The 26,386-nt window shown below is 35.4% G+C and overlaps 1 protein-coding gene across 2 annotated transcripts in view; it reads right to left on the reverse strand.

Moving 5' to 3' along the window:
* Positions 1 to 26,386, reverse strand: part of HSPA4L (heat shock protein family A (Hsp70) member 4 like) — a 56,634-nt gene that overhangs the window by 5,397 nt on the left and 24,851 nt on the right. For both annotated transcript variants that reach the window (XM_020916713.2, XM_070474860.1), the window contains exons 10-19: positions 26,057 to 26,208; positions 25,486 to 25,592; positions 23,950 to 24,083; positions 22,002 to 22,201; positions 17,784 to 17,882; positions 15,985 to 16,122; positions 13,762 to 13,887; positions 13,361 to 13,468; positions 6,076 to 6,195; positions 2,952 to 3,113 (exon numbers count right to left, since the gene is read on the reverse strand). In XM_020916713.2, coding sequence (XP_020772372.2) covers positions 2,952 to 3,113; positions 6,076 to 6,195; positions 13,361 to 13,468; positions 13,762 to 13,887; positions 15,985 to 16,122; positions 17,784 to 17,882; positions 22,002 to 22,201; positions 23,950 to 24,083; positions 25,486 to 25,592; positions 26,057 to 26,208 — 1,346 coding nt within the window. The remainder of the gene's footprint in view (positions 1 to 2,951; positions 3,114 to 6,075; positions 6,196 to 13,360; positions 13,469 to 13,761; positions 13,888 to 15,984; positions 16,123 to 17,783; positions 17,883 to 22,001; positions 22,202 to 23,949; positions 24,084 to 25,485; positions 25,593 to 26,056; positions 26,209 to 26,386) is intronic.

Raw genomic sequence — 26,386 nt, forward strand, 5'->3', positions numbered from 1 at the left:
CACCTATTTCACAATTTAAAATTTCTCAGAATTGCCTGAAAACTATTTTAATAAATGGAATTAGATAAATGTATACACTAACTTTACTTTTGGAAAACTAGCTTTTTTGTCAAAGGAAAAATAAGCCATGGAAGTAAATTCAACTTAATGATAATTTCAAAGATACTATTTTCTATATCCTTGGTTTTTCTGCACAGAAATAAAAGACCATTTCAATAATGCTACTGAAACACTTTAAATTCTTTCAAGACCAGTGTCACAGAAATTGGGTGGGATGGGAAAATAGGAGGTAACATCCTGGGGGAATGTTTTAGTGGCAAACTGTTCTTGTCACACTCTGCCTCTCACCTGATTAGGAGTAAATTATAATAGATTCTTTGTAAAACTTTCTCAAAAAGGAAAATACTCTTAACTGCTTTATTATTAAAAAAAAAAAAAATACCAGTTTGGCACAAAAGTTGCTCGACGTGATCACTAATCATCAGAAAAATGCAAATCAAAATCACAATGATATGTCTCATACCTGTCAGAATGACTTTCATCAAAAAGAACACAAATAACATTTTGGTAAGGATATGGAGAAAAGGGAACTCTACGTACATTTCTGGTGGAAATGTAAATTGGTATAGCCATTATAGAAAACAGCATGGAGGGTCCTAAAAAAAGCTAAAAGTTGAATTACTATATGATCAATCCAGCAATTCTACTCCTCAGTATCCAGAAAGAAATGAAAATACTAATTTGAAAACATACATGCACACCAGTGTTCTAGCAGCATTATTTACAATAGCCAACATGTGGAAGCAACCTAAGTGTCCACGAACAGATGAGCGGACAAAGATGTAGCATGTGTATACAATGGAATAAAAAGAATGAAGGATGAAAATTTGCTCTCTGCAGCAACATTGATGTTACTAGAGGGTATTATGCTTACAGAGAGACAAATACTATATCTTATTACTTACATGTGTAATCTAACAGCAACAGAAAAAAAGACAGATACAGAGAATAAACTAGAGGTTACCAGTGGGGATAGGTTAAGTGAGGGGCAAGATAAGGGTATAGGATTAAGAGATACAAACTAATATGTATAAAAGAAAGAAGCTACAAGGATATATGGTATAATGGAATATAGCCAATATTTTAGAATAAATGAAGTAAAATCTGTAAAAATATTGAATCACTATGTATACAACTTATAATCCTGTCAATCAAATATACGTCAATTAAAAAAAACCCAAACCTGTTTTTGTTTTTAAAATGAATCAAATACCTATGAGCATACTGAACCAAATTTTAAAAAATCACCTGATATTCCATCTCCTCTGGTGGTAGTGGTGTAGTTGCTAAACTGTGTCTGACTTGCTACCCCATGGACTGTAGCCTGCTAGGCTCCTCTGTCCGTGGGATTTTTCAGGCAATGGAGTGGTTTAACTTTTCCTTCTCCAGGGGATTTTCCCAACCTAGCAATCGAACCCTGGTCTCTTGCACTGCAGGCAGATTCTTTACCCACTAAGCTACCATCTCCTCTAGATTAACATTATTAGCCTTTTGGTGAACATTCTTCTAGATATACGTCCATGCACACATATATCCAAACATACAAGTCTTAATGAAGATGCTAATTTATAGTCCAATAACTTTAGATTCTGTAATCCTTTTTCATGCATCATGTATAAATCTCTATATCTCAACAGATTTACTGGGCATCCCTGATGGTCTAATAGCTAAGAATCCATTTGCCAATGCAGGGGACACGTCAGGTTCAATCCCTGGTCCGGAAGGATCCCACAGCTGCGAAGCATCTAAGCCTGTGTGCCAGGAGTATTGAGCCTGTGTTCTAGAGCCCACAAGCCACAACCTAAGCCCGAACACTACACCTACTGAAGCCTGTGCGCTGCACAAGAGAAGCCATTGCAATGAGAAGCCCACACACCATAACAAGGGTTGCCCCTGCTCACCCCAACTAGAGAAAAGCCCATGCACAGCAACAAAGACCCAATGCAGCCAAAATTAAATCTGCAAAAAAATACATTTATCTCTATTATCTTAAATACTGTGTTTAACTATTGTGTTGTATATGCATCAGTTTATCTAATTTCTTATTGGTAGGTATTTAGGTTGCTGCCAGTTTTTTGCTATCATAAGCAGGGGTTTATATACTTATGCAACAGTCAAATTAAGATGAATTCCTCGAATTGTTATTTCTGCATTAAAGGTAAACTCATTTTAAATGTCTATACATATTCTGAAATGATGTTCCAGAAAGAAGCAGTGACAAATGTAACCAAATTGCTCAGGGAAAGGCATCCGTTTCGTCACACCCTGGCAGTTACCGCAAAGACTGAATGTGAACAACCAACCAATCAGAGAAGAGAGATTTGCATTTCTTAGTAATGAAGATGAATATCTTTTCTTATGTTTATTAGACATGTATTTCTTTGTCAGCTCTTTTTTCAATGTCTTATTTTTCTATTTAGATGCTGATCTTTATTATAAAGTTTATCCCCATGTTTTTCATGGTGTTTTCTATAACTTTTGACATTTTCAGTAGTAACAGTTTTTAAAATGGAAAGTTTATCTCGGAAGTAAGATTTTACCATGAACTTTTATACATTTCAAACTGTCAAAAACAAGTATATACTGTGGTTTTAGAATGGAGATTCAAAAGTATTATCTAGCCTAGAAAAATCAGACATAATTTATAGTTGTCGCATTGTTTTGTTTTATTGATTTTACACTTAAAATCTAAAAGCTGTTTTGTGTGTAAGACTAATTAAATCAAGAAACATGATCCACCTAGGATCTTTTTTCCCCCCAAAATTAAAGATTAGCCTCAAATTCCTATTTCTCTCTGTTTTTCTGTAAGTTGATTACTTCTCAGAGTATGGCTCCCATTAAAAAATTTTAGTGACTGAGGCCATTAAAAACAGAAGTTTATAGTTTCTTACCTTTGACTTTGCAACTATTTCTGAAACTTTCACCACAGGATCTTGAGTGAGACTTAGTTTGTTCTGTGCGTTCATCTTACTGTTCAGCCAACTCATGGCTTCACTAATATATTTTTCAACCTTTTCAATTTCAGCAGGATCCAAATGATCGTATCTTTCATCCTATTAGGGGGAAAAAAATGAGAGGTTTTTCAGTAAGCACCAATTTATTGATAATTTCTGCTTAAAAGATTTAGACTCTTATTGAGTGTATATCACACACATACTCGTGAAGAAGCTATTTACAAATTACATAGAACTGAAGAAACTGGGAGAAAGAAAAATCAGTATGCCTTTTTAAGAGGAAGGGCCTTCTGAAGAAGTCAGGTTTGAAAAGGAATGACTTGTGGAGAATATTAAAACTGAAAAGTAGTTTTTTAGCCAAGAAAGAAGCTGCGTGGAATTAAATCTGTCAAGGAGTAAAATGAAATAAGGTAAGTAGGCACAAGCAAGCTACACATAAAATTCCAACTCTACAGCAGACTCTGATTAAGTTGATAAGGAGACATAAAAAGTAAAACTGTCTGAAAAAGACACCTGCAGCTGTCACATGTAGAAGACAATCTAAGAAGTCGTGATTTATACTGGTGGTCTCAAAACCAGAAAGAAGTGACAATGCAACATTCAGAAAGAGGAACTCCCCATTTATCTATCTACAGGCTTTTAAAAAATCTCTAGCCTGAACATCTTCCCTAACTCTCAACTCTATCCAGCTTCCAACTTGAATTCTTATTTGTAAAGTTTGAAACAACATACCTGTGTTCCAAATTCACGATTACCTCCAAAGTTTTGCTCATCTCAGTAATTAAAAACTTTATCCTCAAAGGCCAAAAATCCTTAAGAGTTATTTTGACTCCTCTTTCTGTTTTATCTACATAAAAATTATCAGCTCTGCCTTCAAAATATATGCAGCAGAAATCCACCCACTTCCCCTTCCACTATCCAGGCTTAGGGTTCCGTCACTTCTTGCCTGTACTATTCTAATGATTTAACTAGTCTCTCTGCTTCTATAGTCTTAAATCATGCTGCTTCGATGCTCAGAAGCCTCCAATGGACCCCTATCTCAGGGTAAAAACAAAGCTTTTATAATGGCCCCTGGGCGCTGCATGATCTGGGAACTAATAACCCCACCCCTACTGTTTTGAGTCCCCTTGGCTTCCTTGCTGTTACTCCTACACTTTCCCTGAGATTTTGCAATTGCTTCCTACCCCCCACTCTTTTTTTTTTTTTTCCCACTCACTTTTTAAAAAACTTTTTCTTATAATTATCATACATCTTGAACCCTCCCTCAGCTCCTTTAATTCTCCCCTCAAATGATGTCATCTTAATTAGTCTGCCTTTCTGACCAATCTCCACCTCTGGCAGTCCCTTCCTTTTCCCACAGCTCTTATCACCATCTGACTTCAGTAACCCATTATTGTCTATCTTTTCCCACAAGCATATTAGAAATAAGTCCAATGTTTTGTTTGATGCTGTAGTTCCAGCACCTTGAAGAGGTGGAACATAATAAACTCAAAATTCTTGAGCACAAGTGAAGTCTTGCCTTGCTCTGAATAATAGAGCATCTTTTTAAACCTGCATCTTCAGGAAGCTTTTTGACAGTATGGCAAACACTAGGTTGTAATAATAATAAATAGACCCTCCAATACCAGATTTGAAATATTCTTGGTGTTTCTATTTGTCTGCTTGTTCCTTCTTTCTTTTCCATTATCCTTATATTCTATTTGTACCTGTATGGACACTGACGTTGGCAGGCACATTCTCAATTGGTACCTGGATTATTCCTTTAGGTTGGCTGGACTGCACTATCTTAAAAAATGTACAAATCTTTTATTGGTAAAATAAATAACTACCTTTCCCACACTGTGTAGTGAAAAACAGTATAGTTGTTAAGGGTTTGTATGTTGACTATTTAGACTGCTTAGATTTTATCCTGACTACATCACTACTTCTTAAGTTGCTTAAGCACTGCTATTTTCCTATAAAATAACATTCTTGTCAGAACTGAGATAATCCATGGAAAGTGCTCAAAGTTTAGTACGTGCTTGATAAATGTAAACTATGATAATGCCCTCCCTAAGTCTTTGGTGCTGGTCTCTCCAGCCCACTGATGCAGTTTTAACATCAGTGATAAAATCTGGGGGAATTACAGTGAGTATTTTTTTTTTTTTACAGTGAATATTTAAAATTGGAATCAGCAAACTTAGGGGCTCCCTGGTGGTTCAGTGGTAAAGAATCTGCCTGCATTGTAGAAGATGCAGGAGACGGGTTCAATCCCTGGGTCAGGAAGATGCCCTGGAGGAGGAAATGGCAACCTGCTCCAGTAGGGAGCATGGACAGAGGAGCCTGGTTGGTTACAGTGCACGGTCACAAAGAGTCACATGCTGAGCACACACACAGAAAATTTGGCCTGCAGGGAGAATTAAACCTGCTGAGTTTAATAAACTTAGTTTGGAGTACTATCATGCCCATTTGTTTACACACTGTGTATTTGCTCTTGCTCTGCAACAGCCAAGTTGAACTTACATAGTAGGCCTGCAGAGCCTAAAATGTTATTTGGTCATTTAAAGAAAAAGTTTGCTAACCTCTCCTTTAGAGGAAAAAAAAATCAGCTTAATTTTGTCAAATCTTACTGTTACATTCAAATGCAGGTAACTTATATAACTAAATATTTGAGGCTAAAAAACAATGGAAAGACTAAGGGTAGTAAGACGGATCTGGGCACAGATATAAAAGAATAAAGTACATGGGAGTTACAGATAAAAGACTGGAAGACCAAGAGCAACCAAAAGAAAGAGGCGCCAAGGGACAAAACGAATGCTAGCAGAGTCCAGTTTCAAAGATGCCAGTAAAAAAAGGGTTCAACAAAACCTCCTTTTCACTGTATCAATAATGAAATCCCTAAGAAGAAAACAATGAATTTGTTCACTGGATTAATCCAGGGAATTCTAAAAGATTAAAACCACATAACTGCACTTTGGTAGCAACAACTGCTATAGCTCTGTAGTTGAGAAGATTTACCCCATTCTCTCTGTGTACCACACATGTTTCCATTATCACCAATTTACTTTATGAGTTTTAATACCTTGTTTCTGTATGCTTCTATCACTTTCATGACAAGTTGGATCTTTTTTCCCAAGTCGTTTAAAGCTTTTGGTCTTTCTTCATGTTCCATGTACCTTATTTGAATAGGCTGGCCATATTTCTGTTAAGTTTTTTAAAAAGAAAAAGTTATTAACAGAAAACAACTTTTATTGTGGTTCACTGGAGGAAATGGCAACCCACTCTACTATTCTTGCCTTGAGAATCCCATGAACAGTTATGAAAAGGCAAAAAGATATGACACTAGAAGATGAGTCCCCCCCTCCCCCCAGGTTGTAAGGTATCCAATATGCTACTGGGGAAGAGCAGAGGGCAATTTTACTCATAGCTCCACAAAGAATGAAGTTGCTAGGCCAAAGTGGAAACAGTGCTCAGCTGTAGATGTGCCTGGTGGTGAAAGTAGTCCAATGATGTAAAGAACACTATTGCATAGGAACCTGGCAATGGATGTGAATTTCAGCAAGCTCTGGGAGATAGCAGAGGACAGAGGCGCCTCAGTTCAGCTCAGTTGTGTCCGGCTCTTTGCGACCCCATGGACTGCAGCACTCCAGGCCTCCCTGTCCATTATCAACTCCCAGAGTTTACTCAAACTCTTCTCCATTGAGGCGGTTATGCCATCCGACCATCTCATCCTCTGTTGTCCCCTTCTCCTCCTGCCCTCAATCTCTCCCAGCATCAGGGTCTTTTCAAATGAGTCAGCTCTTCACATCAGATGGCCAAAGTACTGGAGTTTCAGCTTCAACATCAGTCCTTCCAATGAACATTCAGGATTGATCTCCTTTAGGATGGTCTGGATGGATCTCTGTGCAGTCAAAGGGACTCTCAAGATTCTTTTCCAACACCACAGTTCAAAAGCATCAATTCTTCGGTGTTCAGCTTTCTTTATAGTCCAACTCTCACATCCATACATGACTACTGGAAAAACCATAGCCTTGACCACACAGACCTTTTTTGGCAAAGTAATGTCTCTGCTTTTTAATATGCTATCTAGGTTGGTCATAACTTTCCTTCCAAGGAGTAAGCGTCTTTTAATTTCATGGCTGCAGTCACTATCTGCAGTGATTTTGGAGACCCCCAAAATAAAGTCTGTCACTGTTTACACTGTTTCTCCATCTATTTGCCATGAAGTGATGGGACTGGATGCCATGATCCTAGTTTTCTGAATGTTGAGCTTTAAGCCAACTTTTTCACTCTCCTCTTTCACTTTCATCAAGAGGTCTTTAGTTCTTTGCTTTCTGCCTTAAGGGTGGTGTCATCTGCATATCTGAGGTTATTGATTTTTTTTCCTGACTTGTGCTTTATCCAGCATTTCTCATTATGTACTCTGCACATAAGTTAAATAAGTACAGTGACAATATACATACAGCCTATATGTACTCCTTTCCTGATCTGGAACCAGTTCCATGTCCAGTTCTAGCTGTTGCTTCCTGACCTGCATACAGATTTCTCAAGAAGCAGGTCAGGTGATCTGGTATTCCCATCTATTTCACAATTTTTCGTAGTTTATTGTGATCCACAAAGTCAAAGCCTTTGGTATAGTCAATAAACAGAAATAGATGTTTTTCTGGAACTCTCTTGGTTTTTCGATGATCCAGCGGATGTTGGCAATTTGATCTCTGGTTCCTCTGCCTTTTCTAAAACCAGCTTAAACATCTGGAAGTTCACGGTTCACGTATTATTGAAGCCTGGCTTGCAGAATTTTAAGCATTACTTTGCTAGTGTGTGAGATGAGTGAAATTGTGCAGTAGTCTGAGCATTCTTTGGCATTGCCTTTCTTTGGGATTGTAATGAAAACTGACCTCCTCCAGTCCTGTGGCCGCTGCTGAGTTTTCTAAATTTGCCTTCATATGAGTGCCTCACTTTCACAGCATCATCTTTTAGGATTTGAAATAGCTCAGCTGGAATTCCATCACCTCCACTAGCTTTGTTCCTAGTGATGCTTCCTAAGGCCCACTTCACTTTACATTCCAGGATGTCTGGCTCTAGGTGAGTGATCACACCATCGTGATTATCTGGGTTATGAGATCTTTTTTGTATAGTTCTTCTGTGTATTCTTGCCACCTCTTCTTAATATCTTCTGCTTCTGTTAGGTCCATACCATTTCTGTCCTTTATTGAGCCCATCTTTGCATGAAATGTTCCCTTGGTATCTCTAATTTTCTTGAAGAGATCTCTAGTCTTTCCCATTCTGTTGCAGCACACTAGAGGAGCCTGGTGTGCTGCAATTCATGAGGTCACAAAGAGTCAGGCACAATTTAGCAACTGAATGACAACAAATACAGGAAGATGAATAGGAAAGAAAGGTGGTCAGATCAAAATCTGTCCCCTCTTATTTTCCTACATGGAAATGAGTTCCAGTGGTTATGTGCTTATTCAATCCTACACAGGGATGTCTATACCTTATGTCCTCCTCTCATTCATTAAGATTACCTTTTGATTCCTCTCAAAACCAAAGAACGCTAATTTTTTTAAAGTTGGGTGTTATAAGTTTAAAACTACTAAGAAAACCATAAGAACTATACTGCATCCAGAAATAATGTATTTGAAACCTGGTTTCATATAACTCATGCATATAATTCTGTATATGCAACATGGTTATTGGGATTTCCTAGTATTTAATACCTATTGACTATTATTTATGTCATATTTATTCATTAGATTAGTATGTGTATTTTAAGTATAGTGCTTAAAAACAAGAAAGCCCTTTGGCCCCTTACCCCAGGTGCATAGAAGTAGAGAGTGTCTAAATTTTAAAACAGCCTCTGTAACTGTGAGGAGGGGAATACATTAGAAAAAAAGATAGATATTTTCTTCCAAATTCTTTACATGCGTAAATAAAAATCAGCTTATTTTAGAGTAATTTTAGGTTTTCAGAAAAGTTACAAAGGAAAACAAAGGCGAGCCAAGCACCTTTTATTGCTTTTCTCTAATGTTAGCATCTTATACCATTATGGAACATTTGTCAAAACCAAGAAATCAACACTGGTGTATTACTATTAAATATTGACTGAACTCCAGATTATTTGGATTTCATCTTTTTCTTTCCCAGGATACCATACTGCATTTAGTCTACTTACATTGTACTTTTAATTGTAAATGTTTTTGAAAGGGGAGTAAGTCATACAAGCCATCTTATAAAAATAGTGAAGCCCATGAAAACTTCTATAACATTCATTTCTACATTTACATATATATTGGAAGCAAAGTAATACATTCTTGGAACTTCTGGGCTTTTCAGTTATTTCTATTGGCCTCAGCTGTCTGGCTTGTTCCTCCAGTCCAATTTATATATATAGTCCATTAAAGGAGATGGGGAGTAAAAAACACCAAGAGGATAAAATATGGTAAAGCTTAGTTTTGCTTTCATAAGCATAGGCTTTCAAGTTGCTTTTTAATTGTTCCCTTTGGAAGTAATTTATTGGCAAGATATTAACCTTAAAACAGTTTGTTTTAGATGTACCCCAATATGCGTTGCAGCACAATTTACAACAGCCAGGACATGGAAACAACTGAGATGTCCATCAACAGATAAATGGATAGAGAAGATGTGGTACATTTATTTTCTTTTGCTTTCAAGTTACATAAATTCTTTTGCACCTCAACCTCCCCATCACTAAAGGGCTGCTTTCCACATACTCTAGAAGTCTTTATTAATGTCATCACTTAGTATACATGTATTTACTCACTACTCAAATGGTTCAGGGACCAGCAGCATCAGAATCTCTTGGAAGGTTATAAGAAATACAGAATCATGGGCCCAACTTAGATATACTGAATTTTTTGCATTTCAGTAAAGGGCCCAGGTTACTCATGTGCACATTAAAGCTATGATCCTCACTAAGATGGAAAGACTAAAATTTCCTGTCATCTTTCCAATCTAAACTTCTAAACTTTTGAAGTTTTTTGTTTTTTCCAGGATGGGTGGTGAGGGTTGGGTGGCAAGCAGGAGGAAAAGAGTAATAGTGTTTTTTTCTTAAATCGACCACTGACCTAGAAAAAGGGGACCTGGTGGACATATCTCCTTATTTCTTTTTTAAAAGACATTGAAGAGCAGGAGTACTATTTTTGAAGTTCTTTGCTGGCCTGGTGTCCCCAATAGTGTGAACATACAAAAGGGCAGTGTGTTAACTCCTCAAAATCAGAGCAGTCAAGGGGGAGAGAAGCTGAGCAAAAGTGACTCTTCTAATGGATGAGGGGTCAGGCTGACAAGTCACTTCTTAACAACATCTCAGAAATCATGGCTTATATTAAGAGTAATAGTAACACTCTGATCATGTGCTAATTGGAAGTAGTCAAACGGGAGATAGCAAGAGTGAACATCAACATTTTAGGAACCAGTGAACCAAAAGACTGGAATGGGTGAATTTAACTCAGATGACCATTGTATCTACCATGGTGGGCAAGAATCCCTTAGAAGAAATGGAGTAGCCCTCATAGTCAACAAGAGTCCGAAATGCAGTTCTTGAGTGCAATTTCAAAAACAACAGAACAATCTCTGTTCACTTCCAAGGCAAATCATTCAGTATCACAGTAATCCAAGTCTATGCCCCAAACAGTAATGCTGAAGAAGCTGAAGTTGAACAGTTCTATGAAGACCTACAAGACTTTCTAGAACTAACACCCCAAAATATGTCCTCTTCATTTTGGGGGACTGGAATGCAAAAGTAGGAAGTCAAGAGATACCTGGAGTAATATGCAAATTTGGCCTTGGAGTACAAAATGAAGCAGGCAAAGGCTAACAAGAGTTTTGCCAAGAGAACACACTGGTCATAGCAAACACCCATTTCCAACAACACAAGAGATGCCTCTACACATGGACATCACCAGATGGTCAATACCAAAATCAGATTGATTGTATTCTTTGCAGCCAGAGATGCAGAAGCTCTATACCGGCAGCAAAAACAAGACATGGAGCTGACTGTGGTTCAGATCATGAACTCCTTATTGCCAAATTCAGACTTATATTGAAGAAAGTAGGGAAAACCACTAGACCATTCAGGTAGGACCTAAATCAAATCCCTTAACGATTATACAGTGGAAGTGAGAAATAGACTCAAAGGATTAGATCTGATAGAGTGCCTGAAGAACTATGCATAGAGGCTCATGATATTGTACAGGACGTAGTGATCAAGACCATCCCCAAGAAAAAGAAATGCAAAAAGGCAAAATGGTTGTCTGAGGAGGCCTTACAAATAGCTGAGAAAACAAGACAAGCAAAAAGCAAAATGAGAAAAATAAAGATATACCCATTTGAATGCACAGTTCCAAAGAACAGCAATGAGAGATAAGAAAGCCTTCCTCAGTGATCAATGCAAAGAAATAGAGGAAAACAATAGAATAGGAAAGACTAGAGATCTCTTCAAGAAATTAGAGCTACCAAGGGAACATTTCATGCAAAGATGGGCTCAATAAAGGACAGAAATGGTATGGACCAAACAGAAGCAAAAGATACTAAGAAGAGGTGGCAAGAATACACAGAAGAACTATACAAAAAAATCTTCATGACCCAGATAACCATGATGGTGTGATCACTCACCTAGAGCCAGACATCCTGGAATGTGAAGTCAAGTAGGCCTTAGGAAGCATCACTAGGAACAAAGCTAGTGGAGGTGATGGAATTCCAGTTGAGCTATTTCAAATCCTAAAAGATGATGCTGTTAAGGTGCTTCACTCAACATGCCAGCAAATTTGGAAAACTCAGCAGTGGCCACAGTGGACTGGCAAAGGTCAGTTTTCATTCTAATCCCAAAGAAAGGCAATGTAGTCATCTCACATGCTAGCAAAGTAATGCTCAAAATTCTCCAAGTCAGGCTTCAATAATACGTGAACTGAGAACTTCCAGATGTTCAAGCTGGTTTTAGAAAAGGCAGAGGAACCGGAGATCAAATTGCCAACATCTGCTGGATCATCAAAAAAGCAAGAGAGTTCCAGAAAAACATCTATTTCCGCTTTATTGACTATGCCAAAGCCTCTGACTGTGTGGATCACAACAAATTGTGGAAAATTCTGAAAGAGATGGGAATACCAGACCACCTGACCTGCCTCCTGAGAAATCTGTTTGCAGGTCAACAAGCAACAGTAGAACTGGACATAGAAACAGACTGGTTCCAAATCGGGAAAGGAGTAAATCAAGGCTGTATATTATCACCCTGCTTATTTTACCTATATGCAGAGTATTTAACATATATGCAGAATATATCTTGCTAAATGCCAGGCTGGATGAAGCACAAGCTGGAATCAAGATTGCCGGGAGAACATCAATAATCTCAGACACGCAGATGGCATCACCTTTTTGGCAGAAAGGGAAGAAGAACTCAAGAGCCTCTTGATGAAAGAGGACAGTGAAAAATTGACTTAAAACTCAACATTCGAAAAACTATAATCACGGCATCCAGTCCCATCACTTCACGGTAAATAGATAGGGAAAACCATTAAAACAGTGAGAGACTTTACTTTTCGGGGCTCCAAAATCACTGCAGAGGGTGACTGCAGCCATGAAATTAGAAGATGCTTGATCCTTGGAAGAAAAGCTATGACAAACCTAGACAGTGTATTAAAAAGCAGAGACATTACTTTGCCAACAGTGGTCTGTCTAGTCAAAGCTTTGGTTTTTCCAGTAGTCATGTATGGATGTGAGAGTTGGACCATAAAGAAAGTTGAGCACTGAAGAATTGATGCTTTCTAACTGTGGTGTTGGAGAAGACTCTTGAGAGTCCCTTGGTCTGCAAGGAGATCAAACCAGTCAATATCCTGAATATTCATCAAAAGGACTGATGTTGAAACTGAAACTCCAATACTTTGGCCACCTGATGCGAAGAACTGACTCATTTGAAAAGACCCTGATGCTGGGAAAGATTGAAGGCAGGAGGAGAAGGGGATGACAGAGGATGAGATGGTTGGATGGCATCAATGACTCGATAGATCTGAGTTTGAGCAAGCTCCAGGAGCTGGTGATGGACAGGGAAGCCTGGTGTGCTGCAGTCCATGGGGTTGCAATGAGTGGGACATGACTGAGTGACAGAACTGAACATCTGCTAAATTTTCGTATCTGACTATCATAATAGACAAGAATGATTATGCATTATTTAATTTCAATTATCATGTAGCAGTCCTCACCTCCTAAATGAAAAGAGAGTATTTCTTGTTACACATATCTGCCTTAGAAATTTCTTATGTATTAATTAAACACATACACTGTGTTCTTACACAATAATTTTTAGGACAATTTAATGTCCTGTTCAACACTAATAAAGACTTTAAAAAGTTTACCTTTAATTCCTGAAGCTTATCCACATACACTTGTTTAGGTTGGTCCTCTCCTTCTTCATAAAGCCAATTTTCTGTGTCTTCCAATATTGCAGACAGTTTTTTCAAGTCCTAGTTAGTTAAGAGATACTGATTGAAAATATTCTCCTTAGAAACAAAAGTCATCAAAGCAAGGACAAAATGTTTTTCAAATATAAAAAAAATTTTTTTTCTGGTTTCATATTTATAAACATGTTTTCACTAGACTTCTGAAATTTGGCAAAATAACTAAGAACCATTCCTAAATGTGCTCAAAAAGACTGACAACAAAAACACATTTGCAACATTTATTTATATATTTATATTAGCATGCTCAAGTAAACATTTAAATAATTCTAATAAAAAACTACAAAACTTAGACTTACTTCTTGAGTGATGAATTTTTCATAGACAGTGCCAAGCTTGTCTCTAAAATCATATACATATTCTTCAACAGCATTCTTTGCATCATTTCTTTCTTTCTCTAACTTATCCTGCATTATCATCTTCCCCTATTCAAAAAGTTTTACATTAGTTGCCAGGAAAACACTAGGAAAATAAAAACAAAAACTACAATGAAACATCACTTCAAACATCACTTGGTGATTATTTGTAGGATTTGAAACCCTTGTACATTGCTCTTGGGAATGTACAATAATGTCCCCCTTAGAGAAAACTTTGGTGGCTCCTAAAGAAGCTAAAGAAAGAATTACAATGTGACCCAAGAGTTTCACTCCTAGACATATAATTAAAGAACTAGAAGCAGGAACTCAGTTATTTGTCACCCAATGTTCACTGCAGCATTATTTACAATAACCAAAAGGTGGAAACAACTCATTTGTCCTTTAACATGTGAATGGACAAATAAAATGTATATATACAAAACGGAATGTTATTCTACTATAAAAAGAAATTTCTGACACATGTTACGAACTTGATGAACCTTGACAACATTATGCTCAGTGATATTCATACAGACACAAAGAATAAATATTGTATGGTTACATTTATATGAGTTATCTAATACAAATTCAAAGAGACAGAAAGTAGATTAATTTCTTGGGGGTTGGGGAAGGGAGGAATGGTGAGTTATTAGTGGTTAGAGTTTCTGTTTAGGGTGATGAAAAAGTTTTGGAAAAGAAAGTGTCAATTAAAATATTTTTTTCTTTTTAATAGACTAATGTATGTTAGTGTTCAAATCTTAGGTTTCCCATTTATTAGCTTTGAAATTGCAGCAAAATTGCCTAACCTAAGCCTCAGTTTTCTTATCCTAGAGAGCATACTTCTATATATCTTGTATGGCTGTTAATAAGATTGACATATTCACATAAAGTATTCAGGACAGTGCCTGACACATAACTGGTCCTGAATAGACGTTGGCTTTGGTAAGTGATACAGTATAGTGGTTGTGATCTTGAGCTCTGGAGACAGACTACTGGGCTCCAAAACAAAGGTTACTTGCTGAACTTGGGTGATTCAGTCTACTTCTGCCAGTTTCCTCATCTTTTAAATGCAGATCTCTAATAGTACTTAGATTTCATAGGCTTGAAGATTAAAGAGGATATGAAAGTATTTAAAGATGTTAGCAAAAATTATTGTTAAATTAAAAGCCAAGAAAGAATCTGTAATAAATATTTGTACTTTAACAAAAACATAATATTTTAAACATAATACAATGCACCGATATTTGTAAATTTGAAATAGACAATTAGCACAACATTGTAAAGCAACTATACTCCAATAAAATTATTTTAAAAATAAAATGAGACATTTAAATATTTTGAGAAAAAATCTTACACACAAAATTTATCATAGCTGCACTTCCACATAATTCATTTCTTTGGGAAAGTTAGTCTCAAATAATACAAATTCAGAATTATTTGGGATCTCTAGAAATGCTTGCTTCACATAAAATGTAGCTTTTAACAATTCATGAATAGGTGATATAGGTAGGTACTAGAAAGAGAACACTGTAAAGTCAAAATGTCTTGAGGAAATTCCTAGAATAATGTGCAGCAGTTGGAGAATATGCAGCACTTCAAAGACAACTGCTGGTCAAGCCTGTAGAAATTAGGAACTACCATCTAAATGTAAATTAAAAAAAAATTTTTTACACAACCATTGGTAAAGAAACCAAACTCTTTTCCTCAAGAAAGTGTAAAATGAAACATATAAACATGTAAAGAAAATTTCAAGAATGACAACACTTTCTAAAAAAGTATCAAGGAAGTAAGAAGACATTCTGAATTGAATCTTAAATCTTTAAGGACCATACATTTGAAGAGGGGAGCTGGTAATACTTCCCTATACAATGTCTGTTGAGTGTGCTACTGTTAAGACACAATAAAAGGGGTAAGAATTATTAGTGTTGGAAAGGCCTTTCTCTGTAGTGGAGACAAGCCAAGTTTTTCATATAACTAAGGTGAAAGCTACAACTGTACATGACACTAATACAGCTCAGCGTTTTGTCCAAAATAAAACAGTTCAATAATCTATTTAATAATTTCTTATGAGTTACAGACTAGTTCCCTAAATTTGAGGGATAATTATTCTACAAAAATTTGAGAATACACTACCACCAATTTCAACATCAGTTCAGATTTATATACCTCATTTTCAATGTAGCTGTTGAGAAGATCTTGGCCCAGTTGTCTACACAGGCTACTCTGGATGGGTAGATCAATACTCTTGACTTTTCCTTTTTTAATGTTCTGGTTCAGTCGCTCTTGTTTCTCTGAGAGAGCAGACTGCAAAAGAAATGCAAGAGAAGTATAAGTTTCTCTAGCTTAAAAATAGATTTAAGAGACTGATTTCAGATGAAACAAAGTAAAATCAAAACTATTATCTATCATACCTTAAAAATATTATTTTAATACTGATAGTATTTTACACTCTTGTATACACTAAATCTTTCTACATAAAAAATCCTGGGCTGGGAAACAAACTGAAACCACAATGAAATACCATTTCCTACCAACTAGGATGAATTATAATGAAAAAAAAAGAGGAAAATAAGAGATGGTGAATATACAGAGAAATTGGAATCCTTATACATTGTTGAAAAGATAGAAAAATATGACAGCCATTTTGGAAAACAGGTAGTTCCTCAAATTGTAAACATAGAGATATCATATGACCCAGCAATTCTATTCCTGTGTATGAGCCCAAGAAAAATCAAAATATACACCCACATAAGACCTGTATATGGTTGTTCAAAACAGCATTATTCATAAAAGTCAAGCGGTAGAAAAAATCCAAGAGTCCATCAGTTGATGAATGAATAAATGTGATATCCATCTGTATGATACAATATTACTCAAGCATAAAGGGGAATGAAGTACTGATATATCCTACAACCTGGATAAACCTTGAAAATATGCTTAGCAAAAAGAAGCCAGTCATTAAAGGATCACATACTATATTGCTGTATTTATAGGAAATGTCTAGAACAGGCAAGTCTATAATTCAAAAATATTAGTGGCTAACTAGGGCTGGCAGGGGGAGGGTTGGGGGGGAAATAAAGAGTTACTGCTAATGGGTACAGGGCTTCTTTTTGGAGTTGTAAAATTGTGATAATGATTTCATAACTTAGGACATTAAAAACCTTTGAATTGCACTCTTAAATGGGAGAATTTCATGATATGTAAATTGTCTCAATAGAGCTGTTGAATAAAGACAAAACAATGAATAAAATAAAAAATTCAGAAAAATAGCTTTCAGGTTTTATATTACTTGAGAAACTAGGATTTAAAATCGAGTCTTTACAGCCTTTGGAAAAAAAATCTATACAAACCATCACAGATTAAATTCTGTTCTGGTTAGAAAAATCTGTCAAAGATGATAGTTTAGAGCTGGAGCCAGCCATATTCATCTGGGTGGTTGGTGCAGGGTATTTCTCCCTTCTCTTTTATCAGCACTCATTTTCTCAGTAAGATAATGACTCTTAATAATAAGAGCCATTTATCCTTTAAAACTTTACTTCCAAAAATATAATTTTTGTGCTAAGAATGCTTTATGATTTGCAGCATGCACCACAGAGTGGTTAATTTTGAGGTGCTGCATTATTGCTAATTTAAGTTTTCTTCATTTGTCCTATTCTAGTTCCTATTTTCTGAGATTTTAAGATTTTTAATGAGAAAAAAAAAGTTAATGAAAAGACACAAAAAGACACAGCCACAGTAATAGTATACTGGTTTCCCTAGTGGCTGATGGTAAAGAATCTGCTTGCAATGCAGGAGACCCGGGTTCAATTCCTGGGTTAGGAAGATCCCCTGGAGAAGGAAATGGCAACCCACTCCTGTATTCTTGCCTAGAAAATCCCATGGACAGAGGAGCGGCAGGCTACTATCCATGGTGTTGCAGAGTCGGACACGACTAAGCGATTAAGCACAGTAATAGTAGAACAAACCTTTGTTTTGGTTCCTGTATGGTCAATTTCTTCCTCTGGAGTGTGTTCAGCATGACATTTTTGATGATCTCCTTCTTCTTGGTCAACCTGCATTTTATCCTGCAAAGAGAATGAGTAACTGACAATATCTCTAGTCACTTTTTCTTTTTTTCCTGTTTTTGGTAATGAACAGCATCTTAGAGTTCAAGCCTGTTTTCACATGTATGAAGATAGTAAAGTAGAAGCTCACTGTTTCTGAAATGGGAGTAACTATTAATATAAATACTCAGGTTGACAGTAAGTAAAATGAAAAGATCTATTTGATGCTATGAAAATAAATCTTGTTTTTCACCTGTGACCAAATAACTGCAAATAAATGCAAAATTGTTCTTAAGTCAAATTCACAAACCAAGATTGACCCAAAAAGAAGACTGTTAAACTTGACACAAAAAATGTTCATAAAGAACTTAATGTGGGAAAATAAACTAAAAAAGATATAAAATTTATGTATTACACATAAATTCAATTGTATTTTTAAAATCTGGGAAAATACCCAAATACATAAGAACTGTCAAAGTAGATGTCTCTGAATTATCAAATGTAAACTTTTAAGTTTTTTTTTTAAATCTAAGACAAATTTCCAACCCATAAGACTGCCAAAATGGACTCCCAACTTGGCAAAAAAAATCACAAGTATTAGGTTTTTCTGGTCTTCCTTAATCTTACCCACCACTATCCTCCTAAAAGGAAGAAAGTTTGGCACTCAGGAATCAGAATAATTTAGGTGTTCAGATATACATGGAGTTAAGCATTATTACATATAATGTCCATAAGGTTATCTTGCCTAATGCTTATTTGTGCCAAAGAGAAAAACATGTTAGAAGACAACTTATAGCAGTGTTCTTTGTTAAGTCAAGAACTGAAATTCCATCCCCACTGCTCCCTGCCCTACCACCTGCCAACTATGTAATTTTCCCAACCTTGTGATGGAGAAGAGGTGAAAAAAGTGTTATAGTGCCATGTTGGGGTAATGTAGATAGACAACAGATACATTATTAACTATTTTATGTAACACTAAGAAAACAATGTTGCTAGTTAAGGCCAAAATACTTTATCACTTGGCATTTTAAATTTAGTACTTATATATATTCCTATCTCTAAAAAAAAAATAAATCAATCAATATGGTTAAGGTATTTCTAAAACTTTTTCACATGCATAACCCAACTCATCTAAATCACATAATTCAGTTAATGATGTCTGAATTGTTCTATACATATTTGTCCTCTGTGCTATAAAGAGCATTAGTGGCCCAGCCATTTGTTTAAAAATTGCTCCAGTATCATCTCTAAGTTTTCTTATAAGCCACAGATACCTACTCTACAAATTTTATGATTTTTTTTTCTGTATTTTACCAGAAGGAATCAGTAGATTATTTTCAGACAACAACCAAGACTAATACTCCTTTCTTGAATGGTCCTTATACAATTTAATGTCAAGGGTGTGCAACTGCCAACTCATGCCATGAGGAGTAATGATCAAATTCATACAAGTAAAGATGATGATAACTCTTCATGATTACTGCCACAGACAACAGTGAATGTAAAATATCATTTGCACAATCCATCCCAATTTCAGGCATATTAATAAGGGGGAACTTGTACATCTTAATAGTTGAGCTGAGAGTAATTTGGTAATCTTTTAAAATACTTATAAGAAGGTTCATAGGAATATTATGCCTAGTGGGAAAGTTAATAAAAGTGCCTCTAGAATTGGCTTCCTGATTTTAAGCTTCATGAGGGTTGAGACTGTTTTTCTATTCACTGCTACATCTAAACACAAAATTTAGGTACTTCTAGTTATTTGCCAAATAAATAAAAAGCACTTAAAAATAAAATCTAGTATTATCTAATCTGTCCCGTGATCTATCTTCTCAATCTCTTTTTCTTGTCAGTCTCCCCTTTTCTATATCTTTTATTAAAAGGTATCCTCCCCTCAGGGCCTTTGTACTTGTTTTTCCCTTTGTCTGGACGCCTATCTGCACCTGGCTCCTTACTCTGCCTTTTCGTCTTTCACACTAGCTTTCCTCTTCCCTCCTCACAGGTGGCGGTCCTCATTACTTAATTTAGACTATGCATCTCCTACTATTAATTTCCTTTATATTTATATGATATCCTGTTACTTCTTGCCTGTCCTTTTCCATTAGAATGTAAGTGACAGACCTTCTTTATCCTGCTTACCACTGTATCTTCAGTGCCTAGAACAGCACCTGGTACATATAAGTAATCAGACATTTTGAATTAAAAAGTAGATAAAAAGATAACCTAAATGGTCAACAGTTGAGGAACAGTTAAATTATGGTATGATAGTCTTTTTGATCCTTCACTGTGTAATGAAGCCTAAGTTGTGATACCTTCCTCATATGTCCAGAAAGTAATAAATACCTAGAAGAGAAGTGTTCATTTTCTGAGACATCTTTTTACTGTTCTGAAGAAAAGCTGGCAATCTAGGCTATGGTTTCTCAGGAAAATTGAAGATATCTTAATTTTCAATGAAAAAAATGAGGCCCACAAAATAATCTCTCATAAACTAACTTGTATGCAAAGAAAAAAAAAACAACCAACCAACCCAGTGCTGCTCACTGATCCATACCTAGGTTTCACCTGCCAGCAATGTCAGCAACTAGGGAGCAGCAAAAACGACCTTACTGTCCTCTTATGTTCTCCTCTAAAGCTTAAATAATTAGCTTCCAGGGTCTACTTCAAATTTACTCAACATTTTTTTGGGGGAGAAGGGAGAGACTGCTTAATAATAGTATTTAAACCTTAAGCTTTTAAACTTCTTGATACAGAATTAAAGAAAAAAGTCCTAGAGAGAAACACTAAGCAAGACAGTACACAGGATGTTATCTACACAGCAGAAAACAAGAATAAGGAAATAAACTACAATTTATTCAACATGGGTTATATCGGCTAAGGTAGAGACTTAAAAGGAGATGATATATGTGAATGTGCTCTCCAACAGTGCTAACTATATGACCCATAATGTCCGTTACCTTTTTTTGGTCCCTTGATTATATATATTACAGAAGATATGCTCAGGAACATCTCACTCAACTGGAAGAAATACTTTCTATGGAACGCCAAGTACCTGGAAATATTCTCCAGTAAGCCAAGACACTCTTGTAAGCAAGTCAATCTCTGAGTGCCCAAAGCAGATGCTATAAATTCATGCATTTTATACACAGGTGAGTTTTTTAAGTATACATTCAGAAGTCATCCTAAAGGGCTGGCTAACTGGATTTCAAGCCCACATACAAATAGAAGCAGCATATAAGACATGCCAGAGGTAGATAACAGGTGCCACGATCTCCTTGGTTTTTTTTAGTGCCCAGGATTCACTAACATCACACAGAGAAAACTCAAGATCTAAAACATTACACAGAGACTTTTTAGAAAAAGAGGTGAAGAAGTTAAACAGCTGTAAAAGAACTTACTCCAAAAAGCATACAGAATGCATTTAATTTTAGTAAAACTAAATCTTAATGGATTAAATTTACACATCTACCATAGTTGCTGTAAATCATAATTAAGAAAATTAACTCTTCAACTTATTATTATGTTTATTTATGAAAATTGACTATCTTTACTAACATATTAGGACAGTATTTCCTCCTTAATTCAAGGAAGGGAGGATGTAACAAGAAAATAATACATGTGAAGAAAAATGAAAGAAAATGCCATGGTTCTTAAATGAAGTAGTGGCAGAATTCTGATCATTCTGAAAGAAAAGATTTTACAGTAATTTTTAGTAAAAACAGACAAAAACACAACTTTTAAAAATGGGAGAAACTGTCTTGAAATTTAAAATGTTAAAATCTACTCTTAACATGCACAAATATATGAAAAATCTAGGGCATACCTCTAATTATGGTTTGAAAAAAATCCAACCAAAGTCTTTAAAATAACTTACAAATACTATACATAAAAAGAAGAAAACTTTATGTAATGAAATACAATCACTTTCTCTTAAGACTCTTTGACACTAAGCCAACGCAACATTAGAGTCACATTAACTCTTTCATAAAGAAACTATCAAGAATCTATTGCAATGTTACTGAATGTACAGCACATTTTTCTGTTCAGACAGAACTGAGTGAATGAACATACACACACACAGTTATAATTAAGACACTGTATATATTATTAGAGGAGCCTTTTAAAAATAGAATTTCTACATACCACATCATCTTTGCTTTCATTCTTTAAAGAAGTTTCTGTCTCCATAGGAACATCACTGTGATCCCCTTCTACATTTTGCTTCTCAATTACAGATGCACTAGCCACACTGAAGATTCCGTGGATATTAATACGAACTTTAACCTTAACTTTGGAACTATCACCATCAGACTGTGGGAAAACATTCTGAATAGTAAAGTTCCCTTAAGGAAAAAAGAACTTTAATCAGAACATAGGCCTCAGATTAACTCATTCAATTCATTCATTCAATAATTTTACTATCATTTTCACATGTTGGCAAAAAAAAACTTTTTTATCATCATATTCTGATTATTGTGGGGCATGCATTTCCCCCAATCACCTTTTTTTTTTAAATAATAAACCTGGTATAAATAAAAACTCAAAAGGTTGTAAAGCAATTGTCCTTCAACTAAAAATAAATTAAAAAAAAAAAAAAGACTCAAAAGGTTAAACCACCTGCCCCAAGTCATCAGTGACAGGAAAAAGGAGAGTTAAAGATCTTAATCAAGGACAATCTGACTGAAGGCAATATCACTTTTAAGTTTTACAATATTGCCACACTAAAACCAAAATAGCAAAATTCAATTTCTGAACTTTAAAACCAAATACATGCTACCTGTTTGTTATAAACTGTGCAAATCATTATCATCTTGGTAATTCACACAGCAATTTAAATTTTCTTTTCCTGGAACTTGCCTATAGCAAAATCGCTAAGCTCCACAGTCATTCCTACCTACTAAGCTCACATTAATTTTTTCACTTTAAGAAATCTGGCGTCTTAGGGCTTCTTTGGTGGCTCAGTGGTAAAGAATCCACCTGCCAATGCAGACGACATGGGTTTGATACCTGCTCTGGGGCGATCCCAGTAAGAAAAAAAGAAATCTGATATTTTACTTTTTAGAAAAAAAATCTCAAATATATAATGTTATCCATGGTAAAGAGAGAAAACTAGGCAGAAAAGTTGTATATAAAATTCTGGCTTTTATAGGTTGAATTGTGACCACCCCTCTTGCCCCAATGCATATGTTGAAGGCCTACTCTCCAGTAACCTCAGGAAGTGACCTTATTTGGAGACAGGATCTTTACAAAGTAATCAAGTTAAAGTGAAGTTATTGGGTGGGCTCTAATTCAATGACTTGGTGTCCTTATTTGGAGATGGATACACACAAGAGGAGAAGGACACATAAGCATGATGACGGCCATCTATGAACCAAAGACAAACGCCTGGAATGGATCCTTTCCTCACAGCCCTCACAAGGAATCAATCCCACCAACACCTTAATTTTGAATGTTCCAGTCTCCAGAACTGTGAGACAGTACATTTCTATTGTTGAAATATCTAGTTTGTGGTGCTTTGTTACAGAAGCCCTAGAAAACTAATACCATTTTCAATAGTTACTTCTACTGTTTTAAATAATGTACTTGAAATATTAATACCGTCCTCATTTTAATCTATCAAGAAAAGTAGCACACATAGAAAATTTTTAAATTTTATATTCTTTTAAATGATACAAATCATACTTTTTTTGTATCTTCTAAAAAGATAACTCAGCTGAAATGGATATTAGTCTCCTAGTTCCACTTTCGTATTAATCCAGTAATACACAATATGTAGTCAGTCTGACAGCACTGACTACATATTCAAGTTTACTGATTAGTTTTTTCATTAAAAAATAACCCTCATCCAACCTCTCAAGCCAATTACAGAACATTTTAAATATAGATGTTAAAAAGAATTAAAAATATTCAAACCTGCTGTTATCCAGAAATGAAACTCTAAGCACCAAAAAGTGCATGCATGTTTAGAAAAAAGTATGACTATCTTTGTTTAAAAATCCAGCGCTGGGTTAGCTGAAATGTTAATTTGTTTCCTTGATTCAAATACTGTAAGAGGATAAATTTTATGAAAAAAAATTGGGAGTTTTCTTACCAATTCTTGGATCTGGATAAGGCACTTCATGTAAATTAGTATAAAATGCTTCTAGTTCAAATGGTTCTTTCTTGTGGAAAGTAATGACTTTTGAGAATGGGGCAGGATGGTTCTTACAGAATACTTCGCATTCCCTAAAATGGAGTGGGAAAACAGTTAAACAGAGAGCTTCCTACGAACCTAACGACAGAATGCATCTCATTTTTAATTCATAAGCAGCAATTTTAAAGACCTCTGCACAAATGTTAAGAAAAAGAATGGTTGGTTTTGCTACAAATAAACATACAATGAATTTTGACAGGTTTATGTCTCAAAGTTTTAGAATGCCTGTCATAGTAATAGATAATTCTCTCTTACTAAAATGGGAAAAATTACCTGAGAGGAGGTATATTTTAAGGCCAATTTATAGGGAATTTTGTTGTTGTTGTTGTTCACATCTGAGAACCATATTCTGTCGATTAGTTTCCAAAACACCTATCTTATGTAACCCTTTTTATTCTAGCTCCCTTAAAAACACTTTTAATTGGAAATAATTTCAAACTCAAAGAAAGGTGCAAAAATAAAACAAGGATAAGGAACACCTGTATACCTTTTCCCTGAATTTGTGACTGTTTTAACCCATTTATTTCATCATTTTGACACACACACTGCTGCATGTGTACATTTTTTTCTGAACAAGCTGTGGGTGTTACATACATGATGGCTCTTCACCTAAAAATTTTAAAGGTATTCTTCCTAACAGGTACATTCTCTAAGATAACCATAGTACAGCTATCAACTTTATAAACTTTAATACTTTAATCTATAAACCAAATTCCAAGTTTTTCAGTTGATGTAACTAAGTGCTCTTTATAGTATTTTCTCTTCTCTAGTACCGGAAGCTTTAAAAGCTACAAAAGCAATTCCTATTTTTTAAACAGTGTAACAGAAATGACTTATAACTACTGTTCATAGTGACCCAGAAACTCACTCTTTAATATTATGTATACCATCACCTGGAGAAGGCAATGGCAACCCACTCCACTACTCTTGCCTGGAAAATCCCATGGACGGAAGAACCTGGTGGGCTGCAGTCCATGGGGTCGCCACGAGTTGGGCACGATTGAGCGACTTTACTTTCACTTTTCACTTTCCTGCATTGGAGGAACACTCCAGTGCTCTTGTCTGGAGACTCACAGGGACGGGGGAGGCTGGTGAGCTGCCGTTTATGGGGTCGCACAGAGTTGGACACGACTGAAGCGACTTAGCAGCAGCAGCTGCTATCCACAGAATTTTCCAAGCAAGAATACTTTTTATATTTCTATACTATGATTTATATTTGAAACTGAGAATGTTTTTACTTTTATATAAAATATTAACTAAAAAGATGCCATTCATGGTTTATGGATATGTTGTGTTTTTATATTCTCCTTGTTTCTAAAATACTATTTTAAAGTGTTTGGCAAGTTTAAGGAGTATAAATTCCTCCAATTTAGAAAAGTAGGTTCAATTTCTTATTTATGATAAGCTCTAACCAAGGCTTTAAAAGTAACTTACCCAGTTCCATCTTCAAAAGAGGTCTTCCATCTTAATGTGATTGAATAGGGAACAATGTCTGTTATGGAGAATTCACGCACTTTAAACGCTGGTGAGAGAATCGCACACTGAAAACAAGACGGACACCGTATTTAAATAAAAAAACACCAAACACGTCCCATGCTACCACGACTGCTCAACAAAGTTGTTACAATAAAACTTCCATTTAAAAATTTCTGGGTTTTGGTAATAACTAGGTAAAATTTTAAAGTGTCAGAGCATTCTTTCTGTAACTTTACAAAAATGGGTGTAAAATACTTTTTAATCTCAAAAAAATAATTTTAAATAGGAATAATCATAAGAATTCATAAAATAAATGTCTTTCAGTGTAATTACTGACATACAGTCCTATGATAGTTTAAAACAAATGGGATAGACATAACCTTTATTTATCAGGAATAATTTCAATTTAATTTTAGCTTATTGTTGAGTGGTTGGACCAGATAATAAATTAAAAAGTTCTTTGAGACCTATCACCATATTTCTGACAAAATATACATTCTAAAATTTAAAAAAAGACTAATAATCATACCTGTAATGCACATCCTCTCGCAACAGCTTCATCAGCATTTAATGTGGTACTTATGTCTTTAAGAAAGAATTTAGTGATTTGTTCTTTCACAGCAGGAATTCGTGTTGCTCCCCCTACAATTTCTATACTACTTATGTCTTCACGTTGTAAGTCTGGAAAACCAAATGTTTCAAAAATTAAGACAGTCTTTATAAAAAAATGTGAGCAGTAGACTCCGGAAAGTACTTTTTTTAAAAAATGAATTTTTTAATTTACTCAAAACAAGGTAGAACAAAAAAATAAAAATAAATTTGGAAAAAAGCAAAATTTAATAGATATTAATTGTCCACA

This window comes from Odocoileus virginianus, chromosome 12, assembly GCF_023699985.2.
Source record: "Odocoileus virginianus isolate 20LAN1187 ecotype Illinois chromosome 12, Ovbor_1.2, whole genome shotgun sequence".
NCBI lineage: Eukaryota > Metazoa > Chordata > Mammalia > Artiodactyla > Cervidae > Odocoileus > Odocoileus virginianus.